The following is a 13,081-nucleotide window of genomic DNA, read 5'->3' on the forward strand; positions in this document are numbered from 1 at the left end:
TTTTTTTTTTTTTTAATGCAGCTGTTATTTCTTTTTTTTCTTGCATCTCATTTGCACCTTGATACTCTTTTTCTTCCCTTCCTTTGCTTTTGTTAGGCTTGCACACATACAGAAAGGGAGAACATTAAAAGTTATTAATGACAAAATATATCTAGGTCCTTCTTGATTTTTTTTGTGACCAGTTCACAAAAAATTTAAATCAGCCCTTCTTGTTTGTTGGCATCAAAGCTGATGCTGCTCTATATGATGCTGTTCCAGCCCTCTTCTGCGTGCATTGTCATGTATTTTTATTGCTCATTATCAACTGCTTGGTTGTAGAAGAACTGTCAATATAATTTTAGAGAGACTACCACTACCTAATGATACAGGTAATTAAGCCCTTGGAGACCATTATTTTAACCATATATTACTTGTTTAGGCCATTTTGCTATGCTGCTAGGGTTTGGAAGCCTACAACCAGTATGCGTTCATTTTTATGCCTTCGACATGACTTGTTTTTGTGGTTGTTTTCTAACCACCTGAAACTTAAGACTGGAAGAGTAATTGCTTGCACATCTTGGGTTTCTTTGGTTGTAGATATGTATTGCTGTTTACTGAATCTGTCCTCCAGAAGGGTAAACTTCTTTTGAGCTGGGCACCATTAGAGCAGGAAGGAGGGATTCTTCAGGCTCAGGAGAAGATACTTGGCATTCACTACCCTGCCAGTCATTTCCAATCTACTTTGTGGAAAAGCATATGGAGGCATTTTATTTATATATTTTTCATTGCATACGTTTGTTATGTGGAGGGTTTGTCATGTGAGACAGTCTTAATCTCACAGGGGGGGCATCAGGGCATCCCCTGTTCATGAAGGGCACAGAGAAAATACCGATTGGCTGAGAGCTGTCTCTGTGAATATCTATTTGAACATCCAAAACAAGCTCTCTGCTGAGGAGAAAAAAGGAAAGGCAAATTCTGGATATACCTGCAGCAGTCCATTATCCCCCTTAGGAATTAAAAAATTATTTCATTATTTGCAGCACATTGCTTGGAATATTCTTACATGTTTCATCCATCTTTGCTGATCTTACATGTAGAGGCTTTTAGGAAGTAATGGCTGGATTGAAAGTCTCAATTTTTTTCTTTTCTTATTGTAGTCTCTATGAGCTCAAATTTAGAAAGGCTGAAGTCCAGAAAGTCAAAAGAAATTATATTTATTAAGACTTCATGTTGTCTTTAAAAGTACTTTTAAGCAAATCTCATGTTTGGGAACCGGAGTCATTGTTTCTTGCTGTTCTGTTGATTCTTGCCATTATTTGTATTTGTGACCATCTGAGGTGACCCACTTTGGGGGGGATACAAATTCAGTGGGAAACTTTCCTGTCATACCTGTGTCTTATGTAGTTACATTTGCAGGAGTTTGGCCTTTGGGCCTTTGCAGTTGGCTGTACAGTGTCAGGAAAGGTCTGGTGCGGTCTTGTAAATTTGATTTTTGATGTAAGGTTAAGGTTATTGAACCAAACCAGGAGTGGTTTCTTGAACGTTTGTTTATTCAGAGTTCCATTAGCTACATTAGTAGTTAGTTTTCTAAAGGTATTAAATTCACAAATAACATTTTAAGGGAAAAAGAATGCAAGACTTCAATAAACTTTGCAGTCTTTGCCTCTGAAGGCATCAGGGCATGTTGTATGGTGTTCAATATAATGAAACTTTCTGAACAACTTTAACAGTATGCATACTTAGTAGTCACTTAATCAAAAGAATTATATGTCTTTATAGCAACAACACACATGCTCCCTAGCCATTTAATTAGAAGAATTATGTATTTTAAGTGTTTTGCAATTTTTTTAATGCTGAACAATTGTAGAATGGTGAGGTATAAATATCTCTCTATATCCTCCCACAAACCCTCCGGGTTTCATTTTAGTGTAGAAGAGCAGAAATGTCGGAATGATAAAAAGAGCGAACAAAGCTTTTGATATGATGCTTCATTCCAGATCGAACGGCTTGTTTAAGGTTATGCAAGCACTACCATAAGCTACTTATATGAAATGTGTGAAACATTAACATATCGGTAAAGAGAGAGCAAAATTCTGATTTATTTGAAGTTACTGAAATCTTTTTTAAGCTACAGAGCTCAGATCACTGATGGAAAGAGCTGAAGACTTGTACAGTCATGCCAACAAAATGATATAGAGAGGACATGTCATCTGCTGCTTAGACCCAGCAGGGTGAACAGTTGGTGTCATGAGTTCTAATGATTGCTGATACTGACCATGTTGGTTAACCTTGCTCTGCCTCAGTTTGTTCACCTGTAAGATGAAAACACAGTATATTATATTAACCTGCATATTCACAGTGCAAAAGCTGGGACCTCAGAGCTCTTACGAGCAGGGACTTAGTATATCCTGGGATGAGGCCTCACATCACTGATCTTTCTAATAGAATAAGCGTGTTTACCAACACACGGAGAGTTATGATAATTAAAGCTAGTGTGATTTGTCAGTTAGAAGATCAAACTCAACTTTATGATAGATCATCCTTGGATTTTTACTGCAGTTGTTCGCTAACTGGAAAATGTCAGTACTTTGCAATGGATTTCCCAGTTGTTGTGTAAATTTAAAAAGTGGAACATGTGGTAGTAAAGAAGATACCAATTTATTTGCTCCACGAAGTTAGGGTTTTACTTATAGAAAACTATATCCACCCATCTTCCCAGGGTGTTGCTCACAACAGTGGAACCGTCTCAAAACTCCTATAAGATTTGCAAAGAGGTAGAGCAAATGAGGAGAATGAAAGAACTTAGTATTACATAGACCTTAAGATTGGAATCCAGAATCCAAGGGCCTAAGAAAACCTTCACTGGGGAGTCAGAGAAGCTGAAAACAAATCATAATTTCTGCGGATGAAAAAAAAGTCCTTGTCCTTCTTCTTTTTAGCTTTCTTCCAGCTTCTGTCTGTACTCTGGACAGCACAGGTTGGTGTCTACCACAACACTGCGCAGTCTGAGCCTGAAAGCTTCACGATGGGCTGTGTAGCGTGAAAATGCATGAGAACAGGTTTTTTGCATTTTGCATTTTTTTGCATTGTGGAGGGTTCTGCAAATGCCCGTTAATGGCAGACCTCTTTTTTGTCTTGCATTGCTCTTGTATCTATTTCAACCCCATAAAAACTGCCTTCCTCCACATAGCATCTTCACTCTTCATGGAAAACACATAGAAATTTATGTAGCTATGTCAGGGTGGTCTTGGAACTCCCTTGAAGCTGTAACTCAGAATGGAATAAGAGCTTTTTAATTTTGAGTGGCTTTACATTCCCGTAAGTAACTTAAAGCAATAGTGATTTGTCTCTGACAGGGTGCTTATATGAAAAAATAAATATGTGTATTTGAAGGAGCTGGCAGATATATCTATTCATCTAGCCATGTATTTGCAAATACAGAAAAACAAGTATTTGTTTAAAATGTAGACAACAGGAAAAAAGTAAAACCCCATTATTTGAAATTGGAAATATTTGCAGTCTGGTTCTTTAGTTGGCTATAACTTTTCTGATGCTTTTAGTGATGCCGAAACACTGTGACTATATCTAGTGCCTCCAGCATGAATAGAGTTTGAACTTACGAGCATATGTTTAAGATGACACAAGAATTAGCTTTCTGTAAGTGTCTGGTTTTATCCACTTATAGTTAATGAAAATATCTCCTGTCCTAAGGTCCCAAATATGTTACTGGGGAATTGTAGGAGGGACGGACAGTCTTTCCATTTGAAAAATCCTTTCAATTGCCTGTGAGAAGCTTTTCTGTAAGGTTTAGTCTTTGTCTGTAAATTACAGAATCATATATGGGGCTGGTGATGGAAGACACCCATATAGTGCATATGGCATTTGTCAACACAGAAATAAACATTATCACTGGTTTCTATTGCAGTTCAAAAACTTTTTGCTAGAGGTATAAGTTTGATGAGTGAAATCTTTATAGCTGAGACAATGGAAACATTTCCAACATTTCCTGGCTCAGATGGTGGTTACAGCAGTTTCAGAGAAATGTTAGGTCTGCCATTGTGTGGTGACAGAATTCAGACTTGTGTGGGAGCAGTGATATGCCAATGCTGAGGTCTTTCAAAATCCTGCCCTACTTATCTGATGCTCAAGGCACATACTCAACGTTATTTTAAGGATAACTTGAAAATTTCCAGTGAGTTGAATGGCTACTAGTTCAACTAAGTAGATATTGTGTTCAGTCTTTCAATTCTGTGTAATTTCCAGTCAATTCAGTGTAATTTTTAAGTGGTGGTATGGTCTAGCGGACAGAGCACTTGATTAAACTGTCCACTCCAAAGAAAGATCCTTCTCCACTCGTGTTAGCAGAGCTTGAGACCTGTTTCATTCCAGCACAGCCTTGCAATAGTTGTCCTCATCATGTGCAAGATACTTTAATTTATGTGGTACTCCTCTTTAGGTAGTTTGCCCTTCAGGCAAAAGTTTGAGAATGCTTTGAGTATTTTTTTAGAAGGAGGGTTTAGCATGGCTTGTGCAGTTTGGATTTGCCACTAGTGAACGCCCCAGGGTTGAAGTGGCTGTTCAGAGCCCATGGTGGGGAAAGGGCTTTGACGGTACTGCAGGAGGAGAATTTGCCTTGGTATTTCTGGATTGATAAGCACCTGTACTGATGAACAGAAAGAATAAACATAAATTATACATTATGTGTGTCTTTCTGTTGCTATTATGGAGGATATGATTACTTTATTTTCCAACTGAACTATTAAGGATAGATAATTGTGCATTCTGTAGGCTTTGCCCAGCATACTGCTATAAGGCATGTACCAATGTCGTATCCTAAGCAGAACTGAAAATGCAGAGAAAGCCCCTTGGGGTATAAAGCCTCAGCATTTCCCATCTGTCAGTTCTCTTTTAAGTTTATCATGTATCTGTTTCCACTTCTCTCTTTGCTTTTTTTAATTCATTTTCAATATCTATATTCTTTGGAGAAGCTTATGTCTGTCTCCTGGCTACCAACACATTTGAAGCAATGGCCTAACAGGGTGCTGCAGGCTCTCTGCAGTAGGTGCACTGGGAACAGTGGGCTTGGACACAGCCCCGGGCAGGCAGGACCACTTCATCCTTGGGATCACCATGGCTCATGGAGAAGAACAGAGGGTCTTGAGGATGTAAGTGTGTCTGGCAGGTCACTACACAGTCTGGAGATGAGCCTTCAGATCAGAGGGAAAGCTAAGGAGAGCAGGCAGCCGTATCTAGAGGTAGTGGAAATCCTCGGGGCCAGAGGAGAGTAGGCAGAGTCTGCGGTTCAGAAAGCTACTAATTTAAGTGAAACCAAGTAGAAGGAAAGACAGTTCGGCAAGGATGCAGTGAACAGGAACCATTGTTCGATGAGCTATAACTGAAAATAGAATTCAGGCTATAACTGAAAATAGAAGTTAGGAGAGTTAAGCTGGAGACTGCCTAGGAGAGAGGAAGGAAGCTTCACTGTGTCACAGATAGGAGCTGGAAGAAAATACCTTCCTGAGAATTTTGATTACACAGAAGTAAGTTAGGCTAAAGATGGAGAAAGACATGTTATTGATAATTTTCTCTAAGACTGAAAAGAGTCCTGCACCTGCTGCATGGCACAAGAAGATGGAAAAAGCTGAAATAAAAACCTCAACTGCTGCATTAAGATTCTATAGAAACCTTTGGGCAGGTCTCTAAGGCTGTAAGTCAGTATCAAATTGAAGGAATTCTTGTGACATACATTTGAAATAACCACTGAGTACTGTCACCTCAGCTTGAGGGTGATGAAAAGGGAAGGTGATAGCACCCAGCAAAAGGTAGCTGCCAGCCTGTGGAAATCTGGAAGGAATTAGGTCAGTGGAGAAGGGGTTGAAACTGTCATGCACGTTCTAGAGCTGGAACAACTACATGCTGCCTATCCCTTGGAGGGAGAATCGTAAAAAGGGCTGTGAGGGACGCGGCTGAGCAGAGCACGGGCTATAGAGAGTATTTATTCCCTGTGCTTGAAGGGGAATCAAAGAGCAGAATATATGGGAAGGATTTTTTTCAAGGAAAGCTTGCTCTGTCACGGAAAAGGTTGGGAAGATTAAACCCCTCTAAGGGATATGCTATAGAGGATCGGAGAAGAGAACAGGTTTCCTCTGCAGTGAGACAGGACATAAAGACAGGTCCTACACAGCTGAAACGTTGGTCAGAAAAAATCTTCTTCACGTGTGGAATTACTGTGGCAGACTGAGAGACACCTCTCTCAAGGAAGGAAATAAATAAATCTAATTGAAAGGGGTCTGAAAGACCTTTTTGGGAAGTGAGAAATGTATGTTTTGCATACATTTTTGTTTGAATGTTTTGCAGAGTTGGAGGGCTGAGAGAACTCTTGTGCCTCCTTGCATTAGTGTATTTGAGGAAAGATTAATTCCTGCATGGTCTTAAAATCTGTTCTTGGGGAGGACCCCAACAAATTACCTTATGGCTTTAGTCCCCTTGAAATGACAGAACTGGAAGAGGCACAAAGCCAGCAGGTTTTCTGACCATGTTCCAGCATTGCGGGGGGTATGGCACAGAGGATGTGCCTATTTATGAAGGTGATGGTCCTGAGAAAATTGAAAGTCAGGAACTTGACTGCCCACCAGTGATGTGTCAGCCCCAGCAGGGTCTGTCTCACCCAGCCTGGATGAAACTGTGCTCTGGTGCATGCCGTGAGTTTGCAGCGGAGGGGCCAGGCAGGAGATGGAGGCAGCAGAACTGTCAGAAGCATAACATCAAGAAGCTTTAAAAGCAAGTCTCCCACAGCTCGGTGGGTCCTTGCTGGTGGGTACTGGCTTCCAGACAAGATTTGACAAGATTTGCAAAAATGCAGAGGAAGCTTGCTTCTTCCTTCTTGGACGCCTGAGCATCTGTGCCCTGTGTGCTGCCCCCTGGGCAGGGAATGATGTTTACTCCTTTCCAGAGATTCCTGTGGCTCCCTTGACCAGAAACACACACAGAAACAAAACCAAAATAAGTAACTGTACATTGAAGTTGGATTGATTTCCTGGTATTCTCTCAACAGCACAGGACAAATTGAATATTTTAAATGTAGGAATGACTGATTTTGTTTCAGGAGGAATAGCAGCAAGGACCTGTGGATCATAAATTCAAGTCCTCGGCTCTCGACCCAATTGTGTAATTAATTTCATAAACTGCTCAGCTCTGGCTTAAAACTGTTTAGGTTTCTCATCCCGTTAGTCTACCTGGCAGGCTGGTTCAGAGTCTAACTTTTTCAATGATTAAAAATATCTTAATTCCAGCCTAAATGTATTTGTACCCCGCTGTATTCCCATCTTGTTTTGTCAATAATTGGCCTTAGGTTGATGTAGTTTTCTTTCTTGTTTTACTTTTTCCTCACTGGTTCTTTTGTGGAAATCATACGTGTGTAAGCCGTGGGTCCTTTAAGGTCAGCAAGATAAGTTGTTTAGTCCCTTCTGATGACAAAGACTCTCTATGCCTTTAAACAACCTCAGAGCTGTCTCTTCACTGAAACCCTGTCTGAACGAGCCGCTCCTGAACACTGGTGATCGTAATTGCAGATAATATTCCAGATGAAATCTTGACAGCGTTTTGCACAGTAGCATTAATATTTTATGTTCCTTAAACTCTTGATATACCATCAACAGATTCTGGTCTCAGAGTGCCTCATTTCTTCTTCTGTTTAATGCTTTGAGAAACTTATCTTTAGGTTAGGACTGGTGGAGGGCTGTTACCCTACTCTAAACTGACATTTGCTCAAGAAATGTAAGAAGCTTCTATCAAACATAGATTTCGTTTATTTTTTTTCCCTAAAGAAGATAGCTTTTTAAAAAGAAAAATTGAAAGCAACACTTCAGTTTCAAAACTTCAATTTCCTATTCAAATAATAGATGTAACAAAAAATGTAACTACTAACTGAGATGCTTTAGATGAATAGGCAGTAAATAGAACACTAAAGAAAGAGGGAAATAAATGTTCTTAATTAGCGATTGAAGAACGTAGACTCAGGAATGGTGAGCTTTAGAGACTGTTTTTGCAGATTGTAACAGCTTGATAGTTACATAAGAAGAACAGAATCCTTGGCAAAACAGGTTTTTTAGCACAGGCCAGCAAGCAGGCATTCTGGCTATTAGAATAGCTATTCTAGTAGCTATTCTAGATGTAATCGGCAAGCGCTTGATGTTGGAGTGGGTCCATCAAGGATATTAGAATCATGACCAAGAGAAGATAATCTTTCGTGGTTACCAGAAGGGGGGAAAATATAGGTTGATGTGTAGAAATAGCCTTTCATAAAGCTCCTAATTTTTGTGCTTCGCTTCCAAAATTTACATGTCCTTTGGAACCCTTGTTCAGGGAGCAAAACATGGGACTTCAAGTTAAATTTATAGAGGCTCAACTATTGTTGCATTACTTAAAAGAATTTATACTAAATCTTTCTGGCATGTACTGTCACTGTGGAGAGTATTACAGATCATAATATAACAATCACTTTTCAATTAAGGTACCATTAATTCATGCTTCAAAGTTTCTAATTTGTAGGAAACGAGCCTTGATTATTGTTTCATGTTTGGTTAAGCAGTCCTTCCTAAAAATGGACAACCGGGATGTTAGTGAAGAAGCAGCAGCAGCTTATAAACTGCAAGAGCACTGGCCATTAGAGCTTTGCAGTGAACTCGACTATAAGCAGATTTCACCTCCTTGTTTGACAGAAACTAGTTTTCTCTTTCCTTTTTCAGATATTCCATGGGTATCTAAAGCTTGCAAGATCCTCCCATTGCTGGTTTTATAGTGACTTGACCACATAGACAGTGTCTCTGTTATACCTGCGGTTCAGCTTTATGGCTGTTGACTCTTACAAACTTTTATAGTAGCTGCAAACAACAAAACAACAAAAGTCTCAAGTGTGTTTAATTGAGCTCTTTGCCATGTTGCAAAGATTATTCTGTTGCGTAGAAATCTGAGTCCTGATGGGAGATGTTTCTAATTGCCACATGAAACTGTGTGCTCACCAGTCCCCTATAAGGCTGTTCAACAAGACGGGCCTCTTCTTCTAAATAGACCATCTGAATTTGACTGAAGATGAAATGACCCATTGAATTTAAGCATTCTTCATATTTTTTCTGAGCTGATTTAACTGACGACACTAATATGCAACTAGACTATATTTTCATTAATACTATTAGACCTACACTGAAAAACTCTGATTTTAGTTGAATCTATTCTTTCTCCCATTTTTGCTTGTTCATTAAATTGTAAGAGCTTTATGGAACTGTGCATGCAAATATAAACACAGTAATTAAGAATCCTATTGCATCATTAATTTAAAAATTAAATGAGCAGCGTGTTAAGAAATGAAATCTTTCGGTGAGGACTGCACAGGAATTTATATTACATACCAAAATGATTTGTTCTTTTGTGTAAAAGGCATCTGATTAAGGTCAGCCTATGAGCAGAAATGGTTCCAATCTGCAACTGAAAAACTGCACCACTGTCTGCACTAGAGATTAGAGCTGGCTTGTTTTTATTCACATTTGGTCAACAGATGGTCCAACTATTCTGTGGGCATTCTGGCAATGTAGAAGTCTGCACATCAATGACAAAAAAGCATCATACGAATAAGTAAAATGTCAGTGTTCATCTGAGTAGAATGAATACCTAGTGTCGGCTTCTCGAAAAGTAGCGTAACTGGCTGACTTGAAAGGAGAAACCAAGCAAAACATCATATTATTGCTATATTAGCCAATACCATTCATTCTGATAAGACTGAAAGAACAGAAAGACAATGAGGCTTATATAAAAGATAATGTTTTTGGCCTTTGGCCAGAGCAGTGAGCTAATATTTGCTGTCTCGCTGGATTGTTATCTTAGAAATAAAAAAAAAAAAATTATATGCTGTGAATGATTCTTCTGCTCAATTGCATTTGCAAAGAATGCGACACAAAAGTCATGTTTCCCTAAACACAGTAGAAATAAACAACAGCAGGCAGTTTCTGCTCTGATATGCCTAGGAATACTGGCTCTTTTTTCAAGGTCACAGTTTCAACATACAGTGTATCTGGCAATATGGCTCAAGCTATTCCTCTCTCTTTCCCTCCTTCATGTCACCCACCCACCCATGCCACAGCAGTTTCCCTTCTCTGGCCCCTGTTCCAGCTTGGCTGTTCTTCCAGCTCTATCAAGGGATGGAGGCAGATTCAAAGGAAAAATACAGAAAACGTGAAAGTGAGGGTGAGAAGAATGATTGCATCCACACAGCTGAAGAAGCTGTGCAGGATGAGAATTTGGGTGGGGAGATGGGAACGGGGAGAAGTGTGAGGACCTTGAGCTGAATTTGGCACTCAGCATTTTTTGTTGTAAAACCCAGCGTCTTTGTTGTTGTGTCCATTACTGCTTCCCTGGCTTTTGATCCTTTTCCTCTTCTTACCAGTACTCACAGAGCTGAAACTAGCTGCAGTCCCAGAGCCATTATTTGTGGTCAGCCTCAATGACGTCTCCTAAGCCCATGAATTTAATTTCTGATCTACCTTGAATGGGACCAGCGTTTCGTAGGTGGCTTCTGTTATCCCCAGGCATCCTAGTGTGTGAAGGAGCAAAACTATTCTGTTCAGCCTCCGTTCAGGAGAGTTAGCGTTATTATCAGTTTTTACTTGCTTGATGAATGTGTGCAGATCAAAGACAACTTTTGATGGTGTCTATTAACACCTTTTAAAATGAAAGTGGAAACCTTCCTTCTTTCACTGATGGAACTGAGGTTGGTGATGTTTTCATGCGATGATAGTACCAGATTGTAGCGTACACTTGCTTTTTACATCCCTTTGAAAGGGCAGAGTAGGGTGAACGTGTTCAGCAGCTGTGCCTCTATAAACAAATGTACTGGAACATGCTGCTGCACCTATAACATAGAGAGTAAATACTAGTAATGTGTTTGACAGTCTGTCTAAATTGCACAAACCTGACAATTGGCTAGAAATACAGCAATTGGGAGTTTTTTAATCTGTCTGAGTTTGTTCCTAAATGACAGTAATTTTATCATGGTGTTTGGTTATACTGTTCACAAGTTGATGTCTTTTGCACAATTTTTAAAATTTTATTTTGTAGCTGAGCTCCAGTAGGATTTTAACAATACAACTAATTACTGTGCATATTCAAAAGATAAAAGAGTGCCCTTAATGTGTTATTCATAACATGGAGTATGAGAACATTATAAGGCCAGGATTGTCTTTAAATATTAATTTCATGGTAGTCATGGATGCGTTAGGCTCTAGTAAACAGCAAAAAGACTGAATGCAACTCTTAATTTTTTTCCATACAATTGACTTTTATAAATATTTTTGTTCTCTAGAATGGAGGAGACAGTGAGAAATCTGCTACAGAGCCAAGGATCTCCAGGCCAGCATGGAGAAGGAACTGTCAATATCATGAAGGTATACCAGGTATTAGTGATTTATTACCTGTTTTCTTGTGATAGAATAGTTCTTTAAAACAAAAATTGCTTACTGCGGTAAACTTGTTTGATAGTGTTTCCTCTATTTGTTTATTAGTTGTGAATACTTGTAAGTATTGATACCACCACTTGCAGGTGGTTGGTACATCTGCATTTTTGCAGGTGCTCTCTCACCACAGTTTAAGATTTTTCATTTTTATTGTCATTGTGTTATCTGCAGTTGTTGCTCCTCACAGCAGGGGACAGAGAAACTAGTTTTGAAGACTATTAAAGTACTTATATATTACTTAAAAAGTAATATGTTCCAGCATCTCTAGAAGACATATAGATGCTTTTGACAACTTGACCTTCAGATTGTGATAGATAATTTTATCCAGTCATATTCTTATTTGGTGTGAGGTTTCCATATCAAGCTCCATAGTTTCTTATCACTGCTTGTGGCAGGTGGATTTTATCAGCCTCTCTCAGAGTAGAGTGTGTCTCAGGACAGAATTTAGGAAAGCAAAGATTTTAGGGGTTTTTCAGAGGGAACTAGGTCTGTTTATGCAGTTCATAAGAAAGGAGAGTTTTATATTTTCCTAATGTACTGCTGTATTCTGGGAGCAGTGAACCTGAGGTCATGGAAAGCCTTAATGCTGGAAACAGGAATGAGATACATCCCGGTTAATCAGATATTCTGCACGTAAATTCTTAAAAAAAAAACCCCACTTAATGAAGTCAGTTCGATTCTGTATCTTTTTAAATAGAATAAGCATTCCTTATAAAGATAGAAAATGCTGAAATAATATTTGAAAGTCTATACTAGGTAGCTATCCTTCAAATAAATCACATTTTAAAAATTCTAGTTCTGTCAGTTTGTTCTGGCAACTGATGGATCAAATATACAGCAATATAGCTAAACAAAAATGTATATTAAAGAGTATTTATCACTGTAATTAAATTTTCATTTTAAACTTGAAGGGAAAAGAATCTTTTAGATTAACCTTCCAAAATAATAAATTTTTCTTGTTAAAGTGCTAGACTGTAAAATTTAATTTCAGGACAAATTAAGCTTTTGTGGATGTTATAACAGAACGTTGTGCTTTTAGAAACTGGTAATAAAAGCGGCTGCATTTTACTCACTACCCTTTTGGGATGCAAAAATGAAATTCAGTTCCCTCCTCTTGGTTTAAAGTTTTTACTAAGTCTAACTTAAGTTAAAGAGTTTAAACTTATACTTCCTGCTCACTCCTGCCGCCATACAGTGGGTGTTCTGAAGTGGAATTGGTGTCAGTCTCTCCTTCGGGTGTCTGTTTATAACAGGTAGCTGGAATGATTATCTGCTTTTCTGTATGCTGTCTGATCTTGGAAACCACGGTAAGGTGGTACCACGATTAAGTCTTAGCTTCTTAGGCTTTTGTTTTTGCACTTCTAACAAGAAAAGCAATAAAGTATTTTGGTTTCAGTTGAATAACTGAGGGACCGGGTGTTCTTTATTTTTCTTTTGAGCTGGACAAAAATTAGCTATGGAGTCTTTTTTCAATTTTAATTTTTGTGTGCTGCTGCCCTAAAGGGGAGATAAACTAGTCATTCCAATTTCAGTGCTTGTATATTTCTCTGTGGTTTTTCCTCCATGTTTTATTTGTTTCTTAATTTTTGAAAAAAAAA

General features: G+C 38.7%; 1 protein-coding gene across 1 annotated transcript in view; it reads left to right on the plus strand.

Annotated features, from left to right (window-relative positions):
* The window catches only part of NCKAP5 (NCK associated protein 5), a 371,849-nt gene that overhangs the window by 219,946 nt on the left and 138,822 nt on the right, over positions 1–13,081 (plus strand). Inside the window, exon 5 of the mRNA XM_074145259.1 lies at positions 11,333–11,423. Coding sequence (XP_074001360.1) covers positions 11,333–11,423 — 91 coding nt within the window. The remainder of the gene's footprint in view (positions 1–11,332; positions 11,424–13,081) is intronic.

Source organism: Numenius arquata, chromosome 3 (assembly GCF_964106895.1).
Source record: "Numenius arquata chromosome 3, bNumArq3.hap1.1, whole genome shotgun sequence".
In the NCBI taxonomy this organism is placed as follows: Eukaryota; Metazoa; Chordata; class Aves; order Charadriiformes; family Scolopacidae; genus Numenius; species Numenius arquata.